We start from the raw sequence: 21,619 nt of genomic DNA on the forward strand, positions 1-21,619 counted from the left end.
CTAGGTAGGAGGTACGTCTTGGACGAACTACATATGAGAGCCTTCCATCCATAGGTAGATGATCTCGTCTCCATTCATTGGATTCCATGGATTCGAATTCCAAGATGCAAGAATATATATGGACAACAAACAGAGTGTAATCGCCACGAAATGCCCTTGATGGCGCTCAATATCAAACAGGTTGTGTATGTCCATAGAATATCAGTTGCAAGAAGAACAAAGTAAAAGAGGTAGACAAATAAAAAGACAGCGGAAAATACATCCACGTACTCTGATAAAGTGGTTCGGTGCCTGAGGTTCCATGAAAGGGCTCGGAACGGATCAACCACACCCGAAAGAATTACTCAAAGCGGACTAGTGTTTCTTTCGGGGTCTCTGCGATAGCCCGCGTCTTCTGTTCTGCTCTTTATGAGTATCGCGCCGCATACAATAACCTCCAACCTCTCCCCCCATATCCCTCCCTCATTTTCCCCGCGCGGTAATTCGATACACTCTTTTGCCATCCAGATTTTCTCCTGTTAACTGTACTAAGCATTTTTGCTCACTGGAACCTGGCTCAATGACTTGATGATTTCCTTCCTTCGACTGCTACCGTCCCCGATCTTTTCCAATATCGATCGAATTGACACAGCTTCTCTGCTATCCCAACACAACGCATGAGAAGCCATTTCCTCTGGGAAGACTGCGCACACTCCGCCCTTCTTAGCCGGCCTCTTGGCCAGGCCGTTATTCCTGACCTTTTTTGTTAATTGGCTAGCCCACGACAGAGGCCGATCGCAAAGATGGAGCGAAACATAGATATTTACGCCAGCAAGCTTGGCGATGAGAAGCTGGGTATGTCTGCCAATTCCGGCGCCATGAAACTGATGAGGTTGTCAGCGGACTAATCGTCTTGCTCTATATAGAAGTGAAAGTTCGAGCCAATGTCGCGACGGAACTGCGAGACAGTATTGAACCTCTATGCTCGGGCGCAAACTACCCAATCTTCCTAGCGAAGCTATGGCCGGTGTTCAAAAACATTTTGAAGGGCGACCCAGTCTTCTTCAGCATGTCCTACGACCAGGTGAGACTTCCTGGGACCATCGAAGGCTGACCTAGCCCTAGTGAATGTTGCGCAAAATTGAGCTGACCTCTGCTTGTATCTATTTAGAAACTACGTCACTGCATCCTCGAGACACTGCACCGATTACCGATGGGATCTCCCGATGTCGAGCCGTACGCCGTTGATATGGTGGATATATTAATGGAACTTGCGCGAATTGAGAACGAAGACAATGCGGTGCTCTGCATGAAGACAATCATGGATTTGGAGAGGAACCAGGCCAAGGCCACCGCACACCGGGTGCAGGCCTTTTTGGATCTTATCCAGGAAATGTTTCAGACCATGGAGCAGGTGGTCCGCGATACCTTCGACACCCCCAACCAGGGTACATCCTCAGGCATGCCGTCGACCCCCAATGCAACTGCACAAACTTTCCAGTCTCCTCGGCCGAGCTCGCCTGCCACCTCAGTATCAGATTTAGGACCCGATCAGCAGATGAGCAATGTTCTACTCAAAGGCATGCAGTCATTTAAGGTTCTCGCAGAGTGTCCGATTATCGTCGTTTCGATCTTCCAGACCCACCGTGCGTCGGTTTCTGCCAACGTGAAGCTCTTTGTGCCTCTCATCAAGACAATCTTGCTGCTTCAGGCGAAGCCGCAGGAAAAGGCACACGCAGACGCCGCTGCCCAGGGTACAATCTTCACGGGTGTCTGTAAGGAGATCAAAAACCGAGCTGCATTTGGAGAATTCATCACAGCTCAGGTGAAGACGATGAGTTTCTTGGCATATCTGTTGCGCCTGTATGCCCATCAACTGCAGGATTTCCTTCCCACGCTCCCTTCTGTCGTCGTGCGCCTTCTTCAAGATTGTCCCCGAGAGAAGTCAGGTGCAAGGAAGGAGTTGTTGGTCGCCATCCGTCACATCATCAATTTCAACTATCGGAAAATCTTCCTGGAGAAGATTGATGAGCTTCTAGATGAGCGTACTCTCATTGGAGACGGTCTCACTGTTTATGAGACCATGAGACCACTGGCTTACAGCATGCTGGCAGATCTGATACACCATGTGCGTGAGCACCTCAGTCGTGATCAGATCCGGCGCACGGTTGAGGTTTACACCAAGAACCTCCATGACGACTTTCCCGGCACAAGCTTCCAAACTATGAGTGCAAAGCTTCTCTTGAACATGGCAGAGAATATCTCCAGACTGGAGGACAAGCGTGAGGCGCGCTATTTCTTGATCATGATCCTAGATGCGATCGGTGACAAGTTCGCGTCAATGAACCACCAGTACAAGAACGCCGTGAAGGTTTCCAGGGCATACAAGGTTCTCAGAAAAGATACCGAGCCTTGCGCTGAGAACTATCTTGCTGAGAAGGAGAACCCGCCTGACTGGGACGAGATTGACATCTTTTCTGCTTCTCCCATCAAGACGTCTAGTCCACGCGACCGTGGTGGTGACCCTGTTTCGGACAACATCTTCCTCTTCCGGAACTTGATCAATGGGCTAAAGAACATCTTCCGGCAATTGAAGAATTGCAACCCTGATGACGTTCAAATCGACCCCAGCAGTGTCCCAATCAACTGGTCTGAAGTGTCATATGGCTACAACGCAGAGGAAGTTGGTGTGATCAAGAAGCTCTTCCACGAGGGTGCTCGTGTGTTCCGCTACTATGGGGTAGATCAGCCTCCTCCTGAGATGAACTACGCGTCTCCGTTCGACTTCCTTGCCAGCCAGTACGCCGCACCTATGTCGCGCGAAGAAAAGGAGTTGCTGGAAAGCTTTGGCACAGTATTCCACTGCATCGATACTGCAACTTTCCATGAAGTCTTCCATTCCGAAATACCCTATCTCCACGAGCTCATGTTTGAACATGGCGCTTTGCTTCACCTGCCTCAATTCTTCCTGGCTAGCGAGGCCACATCTCCTGCATTCTCCGGCATGGTGTTGCAGTACCTCATGGAACGCATCGATGAGGTTGGAACTTCAGACATGACGAAGGCTAAAATCCTGCTAAGGATGTTCAAGCTTTCATTCATGGCTGTCACTTTGTTCTCTGTGCAAAATGAGCAGGTCCTTCATCCTCATGTAACGAAGATCGTGACCAAGTGCATTGAGCTTTCAGTCACTGCCGAGGAGCCCATGAACTACTTCCTTCTCCTGAGGTCTCTCTTCCGAAGCATTGGCGGAGGACGCTTCGAGTTGCTCTATAAAGAGATTCTCCCGCTTCTGGAGATGCTCCTCGAGACGTTCAACAACTTGTTGCTTGCTGCGCGCAAGCCGCAGGAACGGGACCTCTATGTGGAACTCACTCTTACAGTTCCTGCCCGACTGAGCCATCTTCTCCCCCATCTAAGCTACTTGATGCGCCCAATTGTGGTTGCGTTACGTGCCGACTCTGATCTTGTCGGCCAGGGTCTACGGACGCTGGAGCTTTGTGTGGACAATCTCACAGCTGACTACCTCGACCCCATCATGGGCCCGATTATGGACGAACTGATGACGGCACTTTGGGATCACCTACGCCCAGCCCCTTACAACCACTTCCATGCACACACCACTATGCGAATTTTGGGAAAACTGGGAGGAAGAAACCGAAAATTCCTCAACCACCCTCCAGAGCTGTCATTCCAGCAATTTTCTGATGATAATCCCAGCTTTGATATCAGACTCATTGGCCCGAATGAGAAGCGACATTTCCCGGTAGACATTGGGATCGATCTCGCCGCTGGCAAGCTTATGGAAATTCCAAAAACAGACGCTGGAAAAGCTTCGGACATTTACTACAAGCAGCAAGCCTATCGGATGTTGAGCTCCCACCTGAAGCTTCAGATTGGCTATGACAGTATCCCTGATGATTTGGCGACCCTGATCAGACTTCATGCGAATGATCTGTTTGAGAATAAGCCGGGTGCGATGGCAGATATTCTCGACAAGTCAGAAAGATCGTCTTCCATCCCGAAGAAAATTGCTCAGGAAGCAACGGTGAAGAAGCTGATCAAGGCGTGTATCTTTGCCACTACCATTCCCGAACTTGAGCCAAATGCTACGGCATTTGTCGCTGATGTTGGCAAGCACTTCGCTCTTGTAGAGGTTGGTCGTGCTCTTGCTCAAGCTAGACACGGCCGCAAAGCCTTTGATGTCGCAAGTGGGGAAGGTCCCGTGTACCTGGACTCCAGGATCCTTGCAGACGCCTTGGTTGAATGCCTGTCATCCGACGAGGTTCACGTTCGCGAAGCAGCAGAACGGGCAATGGTGACTGTCAAGGATGCCGCAGGCGTCATCTTTGGCTCTTCCGAGAAGGCAGCCAAGCTCCCATTCTTCGTGCATCTGGGCCGTGTCTTCTGCCATAGCTGTTACAGCGAAGAGTGGTTCACTAAAGCCGGTGGTAGCCTGGGAATCAGCCTGCTCGCATCTAAGCTGGAATTGGGAGACACATGGCTCTATGAGCGACATGTCGAATTCTGTAGGGCCTTGATGTACGTTATCAAGGACACGCCTGCAGACCTTCCCGCTGCTACCCGGATTCAGTCACAAGAGACAATGACCTTGATTCTACGACGATGCGGCAAGCTCATCCCTAAAGATGATTTGAAGAATGAAAAGAGCCGTTTGTATGCGCTGTGTGGCTTCTTCGTCTATGAGCTCGGACACATGAATAAGCACGTTCGAGAGACCGCTCGTCATTGCTTCACGACGTTGAAGGAAGTGATTGGCTGCGAAGTGCATGAGCTCATCTTCCCCGTCAGAGATCGGTTGTTGCAGTCAATTTTCAACAAGCCTTTGCGTGCTCTGCCTTTCCCAACTCAGATTGGGTTCATCGATGCCATCACGTACTGCCTCAGCCTTCACAATGACATCGTCACCTTCAACGAGCCGCTGAATCGCTTGATGCTGGAGTCGCTTGCCCTAGCTGACGCTGATGATGAATCTCTCGCGTCTAAGCCGAACGAGTTTAAGAACGCTGATATGATTGTGAACCTTCGTGTAGCATGTCTTCGTCTCTTGTCTATGGCGATGAGTTTCCCCGAGTTTGCAAACACGCCGCAGAACACGAGCAGGGCTCGTATAATATCTGTCTTCTTCAAGTCACTTTACTCCAGGTCACAGGAGGTAATCGAAGCGGCAAATGCTGGGCTCAGGGATGTTCTTACCCAAACCAACAAACTTCCCAAGGATCTTTTGCAAAATGGCCTGCGTCCCATTCTTATGAACCTCCAGGACCCCAAGCGGTTGAGTGTTGCTGGCTTGGATGGTCTCGCTCGTCTGTTGACGCTGCTCACGAACTATTTCAAAGTCGAGATTGGTGCTCGTTTACTAGAACACATGAAAGTCATTGCAGATGATGCTGTGCTACAGAAGGTGTCGTTCAGCCTCGTTGAGCAAAACCCGGCCATGAAAATCGTCGCCGCGATTTTCAATATCTTCCACCTCCTTCCATCGGCCGCTACTTCATTCATGGAGCTTCTGGTCAATAAGGTCTTGGATCTCGAAGTGAAACTTCGACGCACTTCACACAGTCCATTCCGCAAGCCCCTTGTGAAGTATCTTAATCGCTACCCAAAAGAGAGTCTGACCTTCTTCTTTGCACGCTTCAAGGATGAGCGATTCGGTCGATTCTTTGGTCAGATTCTGGCTGATCCCGAGAGTGAGGCACTGCGAAATGCCATTGTTGCTGACACGGAGAGCTTCTCTGCTGCCGCCTTTGGTCAAGACCTTGGTGACGGAAAGAACACCGCTGCCATCAACGGAGTTTATGTCGCGCATTCCCTGTGTTCCTATAGCTCAACCAAGCGCTGGTTGGTCTCTCATGCAGAGATGCGAACAAAACTTCTCGCTTCCGGCAGGGATTTGGAAAGGAAGCTCCGCGCTGACAGTTTACCTGCTGATGAGCGGCTCCGTGTAGAGCAGGCTGAAGACCAATTGATGGATATCTTCACCATGTACCTGACTGAGGCAACCCATGATCTGGATTTCCTCTTTGAAGTCATCGACGGACTTTCTGCTGATGAGCTGAAACGCACACTCGCTCTTCCCAAGTTCATTTACAAAAGCATCATCACCAATGAGTCCATCGATTACCGGCGCTCTGTCATCATGCGCTGTCTCGATCTCTACGGCCAGAAGAGCTGCCCTCAGAAGACCAAGACATATGCCTTCCGCCATCTGGTGAACCCCATCCTTGCGATGGATGTCCAGATCACTTGGAACAGCCCTCCGAACACCCCCAAGCTGATGGATAAGAGCATGACCGAGTCCATCCAGAGTCGCTTGTGGAAACCTCAGCTGGCCGATCTGAGCGAAGAGTCCAACCAAGCAGGTGTTGACCACTCCCGCATGGAATTACTTCAACTATCTGCTTTGTTGATCAAGTATCATTCACAAACAGTGCAGGATTCCCGAAAGGATATCATCAAGTTTGCCTGGAACTACATTCGGCTTGAGGACCATATCAACAAATACGGTGCCTACGTGCTGATCAGTTACTTTATCGCACACTACGAAACTCCATTCAAGATTGTTATCCAGGTCTATGTGGCATTGCTGAGGGCTCACCAAAACGAAGGCCGAGCTCTTGTCACCCAGGCTCTCGATGTCCTTGCTCCTGTGCTCCCCACACGAACCGCTAGCAGCTCGGGAGCGGAGGCACGATATCCGCTATGGGCTAAATGGCCCCGTCGCATCCTCGCCGAAGAAACCGCCAACTTGCAGCAGGTCATGAGCATCTTCCAATTCCTCGTTCGCCAGCCTGATCTTTTCTACGAGTCAAGGGAACACTTTGTACCCCTCATCGTCCCCTCTTTGGTCAAGATCACTGGTCCACCCAACACCTCCAATGATAGCAAGAAGCTTGCGCTCAATTTGGTCAGCTTGATTTGGCACTGGGAGGAGAAGCGGGCACAGAATGCTGAGGCCAACAATTTGGCCAATGGCACATCCGAGTCTCCAGTTGCAAGGAAGCGCAAATTGGACGAGGCTCAAGAGCCTTCTCCATCCCCCGCTCTTGGACCTCCTAGTAGCCGTGAACGGTCTGACTACACTGTGCCCAATGATTTGCGCGCTACGTTGGTAAAGTATCTCATTAGCTTCATCACCACAATTCCCGAGCGCTTCCTGGTGCCAGCAGCTCAGATTCGCCAAATGCCCACCACGAAGCAACAAGCTCCTGTACCCACTGGTGAAATGATCAATAAGGCTATGAACCTGCTGCGCAGCCTTCTCTCGCCTGAGTACTGGGGTGATCTAGACATTGATCTCTACCAAAAGGTTACCGAGCCAATCCTGGTTGGCGAAAAGGGCGACAAAGTCGAGGATAAAATAACCTACACGGTCAACACCCTGCAGGTCCTGAGGGTACTTATCGCGGCCAAGCCCAATGAGTGGATAGCTGCGCGTCTGCCTGCTATCCAGAAGCTTCTTGAGAAACCTTTGAGGTCAGATAACCCAGAGATCCAGGATTGTCTACATGGGCTCGAGGACGAGATGGATGTTGTACACAAGCTGCCGCCTCCTGTTCGTCATGTTCTTGAGGCTATTCCAGACGAGCAACCGGATGATGAAGACGCCATGGATACGGAGGGGACGCCTTCGGAGTTCGGTTCGTACCTGTCCGCCATTGCCACGGAAACACTTTCGGCGAGCAATTATGTCTCAAGTCTGAACATCCTATGGACCCTCTCCAAAATCAAGCCGGCTGAGATCGACGCCCACATCCCTGCGGTTATGAAAGCGTTCTCTGGGAAACTCGCCAAGGAGCATGTCAACGCTTCGACCCAAAATGGCGCTCAGCTGCAGAATGGCGCGAAGCCTCCCGATGGCGTTCCAGTTACGGACCAACAAGAGTTTGAGCTTGGTGTTGATCTTATTCTCAAGACCATCGAACTCATTTCTGTCAGAATGTCTCACCTAGGCGATCAACGCCGTCCATTCCTCAGTGTTCTAGCGCAAATCGTGGAGCGATCACAGAACGTCGACCTGTGCAGCAAGATACTCGGCATGGCCGAGTCTTGGATCTTCCATTCTACCGAGTCGTGGCCAACTTTGAAGGAGAAAACGGCTGTTCTACACAAAATGCTGCTTTTCGAAGCTCGGCCCGACCAGACAATGTTGAAGAAGTTCCTAGATCTTGTCATCCGAATCTATGAAGATTCGAAGATTACTCGGACTGAACTCACAGTGCGACTGGAGCACGCCTTTTTGATCGGCACAAGAGCCCAAGACGTCGACATGAGGAATCGCTTCATGCAAATCTTTGATCGGAGTTTGACCCGTCTCGCTAGTTCCCGCCTCAGCTATGTCCTCACTTGCCAGAACTGGGACACTCTCGCCGACTCCTTCTGGTTGGCCCAAGCATCTCATCTAGTGCTTGGGTGTGTCGACATGACCACCACTGCTCGCTTGCACCAGGAAGACTTTACCGTGTTCCCCGTGTCGTTCCTCTTCAGCAGTGGTGAGAAAGACCCAAGGAAGGCCGATATCATGGTGGACGACCAGTTGGAGACCTTTGTCGCCGAGCGGAGGCGTTTCATGTCGGATATTGGCGATGTCAGAGTTCGCGATCTGATCGAGCCTTTGTGCCAGCTTCAACACACCGATTCGAACGTTGCTTACAAACTGTGGACCACTCTGTTCCCTCTTTTCTGGTCCACACTGTCCAATAAAGATTGCATTGACTTGGAGAAGGACATGGTTACACTGCTCACTCGTGAGTACCACCACAGACAACTCGACAAGCGACCCAATGTCGTCCAGGCTCTTCTGGAGGGTGCTGTGCGTGCTAGCCCTCGGTTCAAAATCCCTCCCCACGTCATCAAATATCTCAGTCGCACCTACGACGCATGGTACACTGCTGCGACCTACCTCGAACAAAGCGCCATCAATCCTATCATCGACACACCTACCGTCCGCGAGAGCAACTTGGACGCGCTTGTCGAGGTCTACGCAGGACTCCAAGAGGACGACTTCTTCTACGGAACTTGGCGCCGTCGTTGCAAGTTTGTGGAAACCAATGCGGCTCTTTCGTACGAGCAACAAGGCATGTGGGACAAGTCTCAGCAGCTCTATGAGAATGCTCAAATCAAGGCTCGTTCCGGTGCTATGCCTTTCTCGCAAGGTGAATACTTTGTGTGGGAAGATCACTGGTTGATTTGTGCCCAAAAGCTTCAGCAGTGGGAAATTCTCAGTGACTTTGCCAAGCATGAGAACCTGAACGACTTGTTGCTTGAAGCCGCATGGAGGAATATTGAGAACTGGCAGAGCGAGGGCAACCGTGAGCAGCTTGAGTCATTGATCAAGTCTGTATCCGATGCCCCAACTCCGAGACGCACCTTCTTCCAGGCCTTTATGGCCCTTCTCCAATATCACACGAAGAAGGACAACATCCAGGATTTCAACAGCGTTTGCGATGAGTCCATCCAACTCTCCATTCGCAAATGGTTGCAATTGCCGAAGCGCATCACAAACGCTCATATTCCGATTCTGCAGCACTTCCAACTCTTGGTTGAACTGCATGATGCTAGCCATATCTGTGGCAGCTTGGCCCAAACAAACGAACGCAATTTGGATACCAAGTCTGCCGAGTTGAAATTGCTGCTTGGAACCTGGAGAGACCGCCTGCCCAACCTCTGGGATGACATCAACACATGGCAAGATCTGGTCACCTGGCGTCAGCACATCTTCCAGCTCATCAACGGAACATACCTCAGTCTTCTGCCCCCACAGACGAACAATGTCGCCAGCAACTCTTATGCGTACCGTGGTTACCACGAGACCGCCTGGATCATTAATCGCTTCGCTCACGTAGCCCGGAAGCACCAGATGCCAGAGGTTTGCATCAACCAGCTCAGCCGGATCTATACCCTTCCCAACATCGAAATCCAAGAGGCCTTCCTCAAGCTTCGGGAGCAAGCTAAATGCCACTACCAGAATCCCAAGGAGCTGAACAGTGGGCTGGACGTCATCAACAACACCAATCTTAACTACTTCGGACCACAGCAGAAGGCCGAATTCTACACTCTCAAGGGAATGTTCCTGGCCAAACTTGACCATGTCAATGAGGCCAATGAAGCGTTTGGTGTCGCACTATACTATGACCTTCGCCTTGCCAAGGCCTGGTCCGAATGGGGACAATACAGTGACCAACGCTTTAAAGCTGATCCTACTGACTACGAGCTGGCTAGCAATGCTGTTAGCTGCTATCTCGAGGCTGCTGGTCTGTACAAGAGTGCGAAATCCCGGAAGTTGCTCAGCAGAATTCTCTGGCTCCTCAGCCTGGACAATGAAGAAGGCAAGATCGCAAGTGCATTCGAAAACTTCAAGGGAGATACCCCCGTATGGTACTGGATCACTTTCATTCCTCAACTTCTCACCAGCCTGTCTCACCGTGAGGCGCGTCTCTGCAAGGCTGTCCTGGTCAAGATCGCCAAGCTTTATCCCCAGGCCCTCTTCTTCCTGCTTCGCACGAACCGAGAGGACATGCTGAGCATCAAGAAGCAGCATGACCAAAAGCTGGCAAACCGAGCCAGACAACAGCAACAGCAGCAAGGATCCTCGCCCAGCGCGAAGCCCAACCCAGCTGTTGGTGCCGATAGTTCACCGGCTCAAAAGGCTCAAGCTGCAGCTGCCAATGCCTCTCCCTCAGTCCCGCCTGCGAACTCACCGGCTACCCAAACCCCGGTTCTTGGCCAGAACCAGTCCCCTGTCCAGCCAAAACCCAATGTCCAGGCTTCTCCACAGCCTGGCCAAACACCAGGCCAAGCGCAGCAAGCTCATTTGCAAGTGCCAGGTCAGAATGCGACCCCGCAACAAGCCCTCGCTGTGCCTGCGGATGGGGAGAAGGAACCTCTCAAGAGACCGTGGGAGTACTCGGATGAAATCATGTCTGGACTCAAGACAGCATTCCCATTGCTGGCTCTGTCTATGGAGACAATGGTTGACCAGATCCACAAGAACTTCAAGTGTCCTCCCGACGAGGATGCTTACCGTCTTATCGTTGCTCTTTTGAACGATGGACTGGCCTATGTGGGTCGCATGCCCGGTTCTTATGCTCAGGACTTCAAGCTGCCTGCCGCAACGGAAGCCAACATCACTCGATTCGCGGAGACAATTCTCCCAGCTCATATTCGCAAGTCCTTCGAAGCAGATTTTGTTACCAAGAAGCCGACCATGAATGAGTACATCCACAAATTGCGCCGCTGGCGTGACAAGTTTGAAGAGAAGCTCGACCGCCGACAACACAGTACCGTCCTTGAGAACGCCTCGCCACATCTGAGTGAGTTCCGATTCCTCAAGTTTGATGAGGTTGAGGTTCCCGGTCAGTACTTGCTTCACAAAGACAAGAACCAGGACTTTGTCCGCATCGACCGCTTCCTTCCGGACGTGGACTTGATCCGGGGTATTGGTGTCTGTCACCGCCGCTTGAAGATTCGTGGACATGACGGTAGCATGCAGGCATTTGCTGTTCAGCATCCCGCTGCCCGCCACTGTAGGCGCGAAGAACGCATTCTCCAGCTGTTCCGCATCTTCAATGGCTTGCTCGCCAAGCGCAAGGAGAGTCGCCGTCGCAACTTGTACTTCCACCTTCCTTTGATGGTCCCTCTGGCACCACACATTCGCTTGGTGCGCGACGATTCTTCGTACATTTCCATGCAGGGAATCTACGAGGATTACTGCCGACGCAAGGGCATCAACAAAGATGACCCCGTGCTCTTTACAATGGACAAGATGAGGTCCTTAGCAGAGACAAAGCAGAACGTGAGTGTCCCTGACATGATTTACAGAACGTCCATTGACCAATCCCAGCGCACGGCGGATCAGCAACAAGTCCTTCGCACAGAGATTCTCACCGCGATTCAGGACAAGTGGGTGCCAAGTACTGTGGTCTTGGAATATTGCCAGCAGACATACCCGAACTTCTCAGACTTCTGGCTCTTCCGCCGGCAATTCGCCTACCAGTATGCAGCGATCGCCTTCATGACCTACGTTATGCACATCGGCAATCGCTACCCGAACAAGATCATGATCTCTCGTTCGACAGGCGACATCTGGGGTGCCGAGATGATCCCAATCATCAACCCCACCAAGGCATTCTTCTACAACCCCGAGCAAGTCCCCTTCAGATTCACACCTAATATCCAAACTCTATTGGGTCCAATCGCCACCGAGGGTGTCTTCGCTTGCGCCATGATGGCTATCGCCCGCTGTCTGACCGAGCCACGCCACGAGTTGGAGCAACAGCTCAGTGTCTTCGTCCGTGACGAGATGATGTTCTGGGCCACGGCTCAGCACCGCGGTGTCCTCCCACCCAATCAACTCAGAGATCTGGTCTACAATAACAGCGAGACGATCGTCAACCGTGCTGTTAGCCTCGCTAGCCCGCCAGAGGGCAACTTGCCTGCTAATCAGACTACCATCGATCTCATCTCTAAGGCTGTCAATCCTCAACATTTGGCCTCGTGTGATGCGTTATGGATGCCGTATCTGTGAGCCGCTGCTCGTTGCTTTGCTTGTTTCTCTTTTGCCAAATTGGTGATCTTCTATTGTTTTTTGTGCTTTGTTAAGCGGTGTTGGGACCGGGGGTTGTCTTACTTCTTAAGCGGGGCGCTTGAGGTGCGCGGCTTTTATTCATGTTTACTATGATTGTGATACCGATTTCTTTTTTGTTTCGTTTATTGGAATACCTTCTACATTGTCTTTCTACATGTCTTAGCTCAGGCGATATCATCGTTTAGCTCCTAATGTATTCAGTTGCTTTGACTTGTCTCTGACTTTGTAACTCCATATCGCTTCCAATGTCTGTCTCGGTGGCCAGACTTCGATAGTATGCTTGTCAATTGCTTTATCTACCTATGGGCTCTACTGGCTATAGTTCAAGTCTGTGGCTACTTGCTAATGGGCTTTTCAACAAGGACAAAGTACCTTATTGCCCCTCAGCTTTGTGAGTTCACACATTATCAACGTTGTCATCGCTATTTAGTTTAAATATATGAACAGAAACAAACTCCATTGCCATGGGGTGGTCTGGCCGACCTCCGGTACCATGAGCCTGGAAGAGGTGCCTAAGTGGCAGCCCCCAGCCAGCTCACACCTGAAAGGCCAACCAGCCGGCACACCAGGCACTCCATGCTCAAAACAAATTGGTATCATGCAGAACCGCACCCCTCTATGGGTCGGTGCGGTCAGTCGGTCCGTCTGTATCGTGGCGAGGTGGGGAAGGGGCGGAGGCTATAAGAAGAAGAAGATGAGGAAGGCGGACGGAGAAGAGAAGAGACAGAAGGAAGGAGAAGTAGGGAGGGAGGAGAGGAGGAAAACCGGCCTAGCGCTTCTTCAATCCAAGAAGCTTGGCGCGGTCTTCTCCCCGCTTGGCACGGCGAGCGGCGAGGTCGGCAAGAACGCTCTTCTTATCCCAAGCCTTGAGCTGCTCAGCCTTCGCCGCCTTCTCCTCCTCTTCGGCCTGTTTCAGGGCCTTGTCTAGCTCCTCCTCGCGGTGACGGCGCTGGATGTCATTGAAGTTCCGCCGAGCCTCCTCGACGCCCTCCTCAATCCAGGCCTGCTTGGCAGCCTCCGCAGCAGCAGCCTCGTCAAGCTTCTTTTGGGCGACGGTGGCTAAAGCAGCATCCTCTCCACGTGCCTCGTTGCGCTCTATCCTGGCGTTGCGGGTGCGAATCTCGTCAAGAGCGTCAGCGATCTGCATTTCCCGCTTTGAGTCGAGCATTTTCTCCTCCAAATCTGCCATCTTGTCCTTTTCGACCTTCTCTTCGAGCTCGAGCTGCTCTTGCTCAAGTCGGTCGAGGGTCTGCTCCTCGGTCTCATGGTAGCGCTCGTTTGCTGGGTCACGCCAGACTTCGAAATTGCGCTTAGCGCCGCGTTCACACTCGTAGTCCTTGTCTGTTGATGAGATTAGCTTCAGTATCACTTCAATAAGTAAGAGATAAGTGGATAGTAGCTTACTCTTGGGGTCGGTCTTGAAGGTGATTTCGCCGCGGCAACGCGAGCAGTGGATGTGGAACCTGATGATCTTGACCTTCATGTAATGCTCATCGGTGATCTCCTTCGAGGCATTGAACTTGCGACCCTTGGGAATGAATTCACCGCAGTGGGCGCATTTCATGGAGAATGGGGTCATCAGGCGGACTGGTTGGGGCTTTGCGCGGCGATCGCCCGAGGGCTTCTTGCGGGTGATGGCATTGGGATCGAAATCGGGTGGATAGTATTTCGAGAGAACCTTGCGTTCAGCCATGGTTACGGTGTGATGAGAGAGAGACGGTTAAAAAAAAGACGAGACGAAATCGGGGAGGAGAGAGGTGGATGAAGAAAAGAAGATGGGGAAGAAACAGATAGAGCGACAGAGACAGAGAATGAGCTTTTGGTCCCCAACATGCGGCGGCAATATATAGTCACGTGCGATTAGCGGACATCTTCCATTGATAAGACGGGCGGTTTATCGATAAGCCCCATCCAGGAGTGGGACTCCTCCGGAGACACAATATTCCGAGGATCGAAACATCGGAGGTGGATGATAATATTGTTAGTTATATGTTGAATTAAGTCATGGTGAGTACGAGATTCAGAGCTGCAAATACAGTGATACACAGTATGATTATGGATGATCTGAAATGGCGCGACTGAAAGTTCTTCCTCGCAGAAGTTGAGATGGAACGAGTTCACGTGACTTTTTCCTTTTATTCGTTCAAAAACGTTCCTTCCATTTTCACCGCCAGGCGCCACCTGGCACCTGCCTGAATAACGGATTAATATGGCCCCTTCCTGTGTACTGGCACTACTGTGTACGGAGTACTCCATACAAAGAGCGGAGTGAAAGCGGTCAATTCCACCGAGATACAATCGGGAGAGTGCTCGGCAGAATAATGGACCGCCGCCATCACCATTGCGCACGGACCAGCCTTGTTTACACAGTGGTTCAAAATAACCTTCAACCTTGGAAGGTCCTACCTACAACGCGCACACTGTCGTCGCATCCGACTTACGGTCATGGAAAGGTTTTTGCGATCCTGGCGACAGGATGCATTGAACCGCGGCCAACATGATTCGGCGATCTACATTGGCGACAAAGTTCTGGCACTCACCAGTATGGTTATCAGCTTCAATCCCCGAAGGCGATTACTGACTTGCTACCCCAGACAGTGATTCTGACGCGTTTTGGTTGGCCCAAGTACATTTCTCTAGTAACAACTTCACGCGTGCACTAGCACTTCTCTCCCGAAAGGACCTCATTTCTCGAAGCACTGCCTGTCGCTACCTAGCTGCTCATTGCTACATCAAACAAGGCCAGTTCGAGCACGCCCTCTCCGTACTCGGCGAGCACAACCCAACCGACCTCATCCGCAATAATCACACCCGACGCAAGATCCAGCACCAAAGTCATGTCACATTGCGCAATGGGAGAAGTGCGACTCCGCGCAACGATAGGGCCGAGGAGCGAGAACGGGAAGACGCCAATAATGTCCGGTTCGAAGCCGCCATGTGTTATTTGCGGGGACTCTGCTTCGCTAAACAGAACGCGTTCGACCGTGCACGGGACTGCTACAAGGACGCAGTGCGGATCGATGTGCAGTGCTTCGAGGCATTTGACCAGCTGATGAAGAACTCCCTGATGTCTCCTGCCGAAGAACTGGAGTTTCTGGAATCGTTAGATTTTGATTCTGTCTCATCTCCAGATCCCTCGATGGCCCAAGAAGCCGCCCACTTTACGAAAATGCTTTACACCACTCGTCTATCAAAATACTCCTCTCCTACCATACTCTCTGACGCCACCGAAACCCTCTCTACGCATTACAACCTGGCAGAAAATCCAGACATCCTTCTATCTCGTGCCGAGGCTCTTTATACCCAATGTCGCTTCGCAGAAGCCCTGGAATTGACATCCTCTATCCTCTCCACATCTCAATCCACCGACCTCACCACGACCAGTTCCAGCATCCCTGCGCAGAATCACCTTGGCCATGCCCCAGCCATCTATCCTCTCCATTTGGCTTGTCTTTATGAAACCGGTGCCACCAATGCCTTGTTCTTACTATCTCACATGCTCGCGGACCACTCTCCAGAAGAGCCCTACACATATCTGGCAATTGGAGTGTACTATCTGTCAGTATCAAAGGTAGCTGAAGCGCGTCGCTTTTTCTCCAAAGCTTCACTGCTTGACCCTCATTCAGCCCCGGCTTGGATTGGATTTGCGCACACTTTTGCCGCAGAGGGCGAGCATGACCAAGCGATTGCGGCATACAGCACCGCTGCTCGGTTATTCCAGGGCAGTCATCTTCCCCAACTCTTCTTGGGAATGCAGCATCTCGCACTCAACAATATGTCTCTCGCGCATGAGTATCTCTGTGCTGCTCACGCGATGTCGACTGGAGCAGCCCCAAACTCGATCCCTTCTGGGCCCCCGGGTTCATCAACAATCGTCTCGGGAGCGGGCGGAGATCCACTGGTCCTGAACGAGCTTGGTGTTGTCTTTTATCATCAAAGCCATCTTACCGGGGCCATTGAATTATTTGAGCAAGCACTCGTGCTAGCTACTTCCCTCAACTGCGAGCCTAGTGCCTGGGTCGCTACACGTGCAAACTTGGGCCATGCCCTCCGCCGAACGGGCCGGCTTACGGAGGCTCTCTGTGAGTTCAATGAATGCCTGCGTGTGGGCGCAGGGGGTAGCAGCATGGGTCACGCCCCGTTTTTGGGTGGTGGAACGGCATCGGCCGCAGTGGCCACCGCATCCGGCGTTCGGGGCTACGAAGATCGCGGGCTGTCTGGTTCGCTTCATACATCCCGTGGACTTATCCTACTGGAGCTTGGGCGCACTACCGAAGCTGTGACAGCATTGCATGAGGCTGTTCGTGTCCTTGGAGCGAGTGGCGGCGGTGATGCAGCGAGCGGTGCAGGTGTTGCAGGTACGCTGCTCTCACGTGCCCTCGAGCTTTGGGCCGCAGAAGGGCGTCTTCAGGACCGCGCCGCTTTTGAAGAGACTATGCGACAAACTAGCGCCGCCCCTTCCAAACGTCGAGGATCTGGTCGGTCCCGTGAACACAAGGGTAAAGAGCGAGTCGCCCCGGAAGAGATATCTCGACGACGCGGACGCCAGGAACCGTTCGTGGAGGAATTTACGGACGCGGCGGCCGACGTCTCTACGCCCGCACCTGAGCATGAAAAAGTCGAAATGGACCTTGACGATGAAGCCGACGGGCTTTTACGCCGAGCTCTCGGTCGTGTTCGACATAGTAAACACCGTCGCGCTGCACCTACCACGCCGGACGCTAACGAGACCCCTGTCCCATCCAATGAGCGAAGTCGAGGGCTGAGACATGCACTGGGTCACTCGCGACAGTAATTGGTCATTGAGCTCTTCGTTTGGTTTTTCTTTACGTTTTTCGTGTTCTGGTGGGCCTAACTATGACTTCTTTGCATGCATTCCAGCGGGCGTACAGGCGTTTTATGCTGGTCGGGCTTGGGGCACATGGGGTTTTACACGGAGGCTTTGGGACTTTCTCAGGCTGGTTCTCTATGGATCTCATATTAGAAGACTGTTCAGATATTGTTAGAGTCATTTCTACGTTGTGCGGAGTATTTTCCCGATGAGCAGTCAATTTGAATACTGTCATGGCAAATACCCCTGAACATGAGGTTTACTGCATACTGCACGTGTTATTAAAATCTACGAGATGTCTCCGTACTTCGTACGGTGTGCATATACGAGGTACAGCCTGCCACAGGGTATATGCATGTTAGCCTCATTTCCGTGGCCCCCTTTAACCCAAAGACAAGCTTCCGAAACCCAAAAAGGGTCCGGCCCCTAAATTTCTTCCCCATCTCCCACCTCCGTCCTCCTTTACTCAATCATCATAATACTGTGTAGAATTATTCCAACAACATTGAAGCTATCTAATACTTTTTATCCGGACCTTCATTCCCCCCTTCTACTCTCACGAGAACTGGCAAGGAAAAGACCCCCGAAAAGATTATGACGCCGCTGGACCCACTGGGGCCGGGCTGAGCCTCAAATGCGCCAATCGCCTTGACCACGTCGGGGGCGATCTGCCTCAACCTGCCTATCTTTCCTTTTTTAGTCTTGTCAGGGCTTCCCTGATCACCTCCCCCCCGTTCTCTTCTTCAACTTTGTCTTCTCTCCTCCCCACTGCCAACTGCAAACCCCAGGCCATGCCGTGCCAGCCTGGCCTCTCACCATGACAGCCTCCTTTGGTATCCGCCCGCGACGCGGTTTGTCGCTTTTGTGCGTCATTTCTGCTGCATTTACCTTCGGCGCCGTGATTGTCATTTGGTTTGGCATGAACTCCGATCGAGACTACATCCACCCCGTCCTCACCCAATTGATCCCCGCCGGACACTGCGCCTGTGAATCCTCTACCACCTTCCAATGCTCGACCTGTCTCACCTGCCCGGATCCGGCGTTGCAAGTCGACACCACCCCCGCCTGGACCTTCGAATACGCCCGCGATGCCCGCAATGAGGCATTGAACCAACGACAGTGCCAATGGGCCTTTCCCGGGTTGTTCGAGGATATCGCGCGTGGTCGCAAATTCTGGTCCACACACGGTCGCTTGTCGGCGACGGAATTGGATGCAATCCCCATCCAACATGGAATGGTGCGCGCCTTTGTCGCCAATGGCCAGTTATACGTGGTTACCGCAAGATCGAAGGGCGAAGATCACCGACGGAAAATTCTGGGGACTTTGAGCTCTATCCACCGTGCGCTGGCCGCCGACCCGGAACGGGCTTCCCGACGTGATTTTGAATTTGTCCTCTCGGTGGAAGATAAGGTGGACGATGTGACGAAAGCGGAATGGCCCGTTTGGGTCTTCTCGCGGACTGCGACTGAAGAAGGGGTGTGGCTGATGCCTGATTTCAGCTTTTGGGCGTGGGACAATCCGGATAATTACATGGGGCCCTATGATCAGGTGGTGGAACGCATCAAGAGATTGGATCTCCCGTGGGCAGAGAAGACGCCCCAGCTGGTTTGGCGGGGCAAGCCCAGTTTTGCGCCCAAGTTGCGACGTATGTTGATGGAGGCCGCGAGAGATCAACCCTGGGGCGATGTCAAGCAGGTGGATTGGACCACCGGTTCGAATGTCCTCAAGATGGAGGATCATTGTAAATATATGTTTATTGCGCATGTGGAAGGTGAGTCCTCCACTGAGAGAATTGTAGCGAACAACTGACTGACTGGTTCTTCAGGTCGCTCTTATTCAGCCTCATTGAAATACCGACAAGCCTGCAATTCGGTCATCGTGGCACATAAGCTTCAATTCATCCAACATCACCACTACCTTCTCATCGCCGACGGTCCCAACCAGAATTATGTCGAGGTCGAGCGTGATTTCAGCGATCTGGCAGAGAAGATGGAGCCCCTGGTCAATAACACCGATGCTGCTCAACGCATCGCCAACAACAGTGTGAGGACCTTCCGCCAACGGTACCTCACCCTCGCCGCCGAGGCTTGCTACTGGCGGTCACTGTTTGATGGCTACGCCAGTGTTTGGAATGGCACCGTCCAACAGATGTCTGGAGAAGACATCGAAAGAGGCCTTCGATACGAATCATTTGCACTTCTGGAGAGCGCGAAGATGTCGGAATTCCTGGCCACTGACACTGAGAAGTGGCAGTCGTACTGAACATACGTCCACGGCAGACTGCATATAACCTACAATAATGTGTTAATAATCCGACATCTTGCGATCGGCAGAGATGCGAGTCATTTTTAGAGGCGTTCAGGGGTCGACTTTTCCCCATGCTACATGTGATACCACGAAAGCGATTATCTTGAAGACAGCTTGGATATTTGATCCTGTCAATTGCATTATTTCATATAAAAATCTATTCAGTTCTCTTCGGCCTTTTCAAAGCTTCGCTTTCAAGGCCTGTTCACGCCTCCAACTCGGTCAATATCACTCGACAACCTAAAGGCGCCAGAATTCCACCCTGTCGATATCAGCATAGCCCGTCTTAAGAGCACAATGCCCAGGAAATACATACCGGCGTCATCTTCAACCGATACTCAGGATCAACTACCCAACTCACCTTCCCCAGCAAAACAAACAACAAAATCTTCACCTGCAACAACGCAAACCCCTGTCCAAGACACTTCCGCTTATGCGCATTGAACGGGATATACGTGCCACGCACCGTCTCCCTCCGAAACTTGGCCTGCATCTCCTCAACGCTCTCGCCCCATCGCTCAGGCCGGAACTCACGCGCATCCTCACCCCACACCTGCGGGTTACTATGCACCGCCCACGCATTCCACCCCACAAACGTACCCTTCGCAATAGGAAGCTGCCCACCCAGAACAGCCGGCCGCATCGCAACGCGGTTGATAAGCTGACTGACAGGCGGAAACAGCCGAAGCAATTCCAACACCACGGCCGTCAGATACGGCAAACTGTTGATGACTTCCTGGCCTGGGTCCGGGTGGACCCGTGCCGTTGCAAGGATCTCATCCCGCAGCCGCTGCTGGATATCTACTCTCACGCCCAGCTGCCAGAACATCGAGTTGACGAGCTGCTGGGCGTTCTCGTGCGCTGTTAGGAATGTTATCTTCATGTTATCGCGGAATTGTTTCTCGTTGATCCGGCCGGCCTTGTACGCTTCGCCTAGCATGTGCGAGACCATTTCTTCGCTTTTGGGTTGGTCTGTGGCTTTGCTGCGTCGCTCGAGCATGGACATTATCTTGTCGTACAGGATGTCGTCGAACTCTTTCATTATCGCGTATGCGCGTTTGCGGGATGGTAGCAGCCAGGGGAAGTGGTCGAGGTCTGGGAAGCTGAAGTACATGGGTTTGAAGAGAGTTGCTTTGATGATGGATTGGAGGGCTTCGATGCGGACGTGGTTGTCTGGTTGGCCGAGGCTCTGGATGGTGTCAGCTTGACTATCTCATACCCTAATATCCGGGCTCTATAGAACCCCAGAATGTGAATGTGAATATACCTTCAACTCCAAATCCAAAAAATTCTCCCCCATAACATCAATAGCCCACTTCTGCACCTCCGAATTAACCAAAACCCCCCTCTCCCCCTTATCCTCCCTCTGCAACTGAATCAAAACATCCACCAACTTCCTCGACTGCCTCAACAAAGACCCCGTCTCAAAAACCTTCTTCTGCAATCCCGCCTTCATAATCCCCGTATAAAGCCTCCAATTCGCCCCATGCGAATTGATAATATTATCCCCCACCAGCGTCGCAATAACAGCATGCGGAATCTTCACCTGGCTCCCAGCTTTGGCATATACATCCTCATTCCGGAACAAATCCGTTAACCAATCCGGTCGTGAGACGAGCACGCTCCATCGTCCGCCGAACCAGACTAGCACGGCCCCATGCTTTTCTAGTGGAGTGCGGAACCAGCGCTCGTAGATCTCGTCTTGGCCCATTGAGGACCAGAGGCCGAGGATGGAGACGTAGATTGGAATTTTGGGGAGGTTGGGCATTGTTCGTGGGAGGTGCAGGTACCAGGCTAGGAAGATGATGGGGGGAGGAGGAGGGTGGTTAGGGTTGTTAGGAGAGGGGATAGGGGCATTTTGGGCGGAGGTTGGAGGTAAGGTTGGACTGGGCTA

General features: G+C 52.1%; 5 protein-coding genes across 5 annotated transcripts; 3 read left to right on the forward strand and 2 right to left on the reverse strand.

The window, feature by feature from the left end:
• Positions 1-782: 782 nt before the first annotated feature.
• N7515_001029 (histone acetyltransferase TRA1) lies at positions 783-12,526 on the forward strand (the record flags this gene model as incomplete). Its single annotated transcript, XM_056661773.1, has 3 exons — positions 783-834; positions 906-1,063; positions 1,151-12,526. The coding sequence occupies 3 exons, from the start codon at positions 783-785 to the stop codon at positions 12,524-12,526; spliced, it is 11,586 nt and encodes a 3,861-aa protein (XP_056526939.1).
• An 829-nt stretch (positions 12,527-13,355) lies between these two features.
• N7515_001030 (CWC16 protein) lies at positions 13,356-14,279 on the reverse strand (the record flags this gene model as incomplete). Its single annotated transcript, XM_056661774.1, has 2 exons — positions 13,356-13,927; positions 13,991-14,279. The coding sequence occupies 2 exons, from the start codon at positions 14,277-14,279 to the stop codon at positions 13,356-13,358; spliced, it is 861 nt and encodes a 286-aa protein (XP_056526940.1).
• A 752-nt stretch (positions 14,280-15,031) lies between these two features.
• On the forward strand, positions 15,032-17,381 carry N7515_001031 (anaphase promoting complex subunit CDC16; the record flags this gene model as incomplete). The annotated part of the gene is made up of 2 exons (XM_056661775.1): positions 15,032-15,128; positions 15,181-17,381. 2 exons carry the CDS (start codon positions 15,032-15,034, stop codon positions 17,379-17,381), a joined length of 2,298 nt encoding a protein of 765 aa, XP_056526941.1.
• Positions 17,382-18,234: 853 nt separating this feature from the next.
• On the forward strand, positions 18,235-19,680 carry N7515_001032 (uncharacterized protein; the record flags this gene model as incomplete). The annotated part of the gene is made up of 2 exons (XM_056661776.1): positions 18,235-19,189; positions 19,244-19,680. The coding sequence occupies 2 exons, from the start codon at positions 18,235-18,237 to the stop codon at positions 19,678-19,680; spliced, it is 1,392 nt and encodes a 463-aa protein (XP_056526942.1).
• Positions 19,681-19,930: 250 nt separating this feature from the next.
• On the reverse strand, positions 19,931-21,493 carry xanG (cytochrome P450 monooxygenase xanG; the record flags this gene model as incomplete). The annotated part of the gene is made up of 3 exons (XM_056661777.1): positions 19,931-19,987; positions 20,042-20,914; positions 20,993-21,493. 3 exons carry the CDS (start codon positions 21,491-21,493, stop codon positions 19,931-19,933), a joined length of 1,431 nt encoding a protein of 476 aa, XP_056526943.1.
• Between the last annotated feature and the right edge of the window lie 126 nt (positions 21,494-21,619).

Source organism: Penicillium bovifimosum (assembly GCF_028826915.1).
Source record: "Penicillium bovifimosum strain IBT 22155 chromosome Unknown utg000001l_segment0_segment0, whole genome shotgun sequence".
NCBI lineage: Eukaryota > Fungi > Ascomycota > Eurotiomycetes > Eurotiales > Aspergillaceae > Penicillium > Penicillium bovifimosum.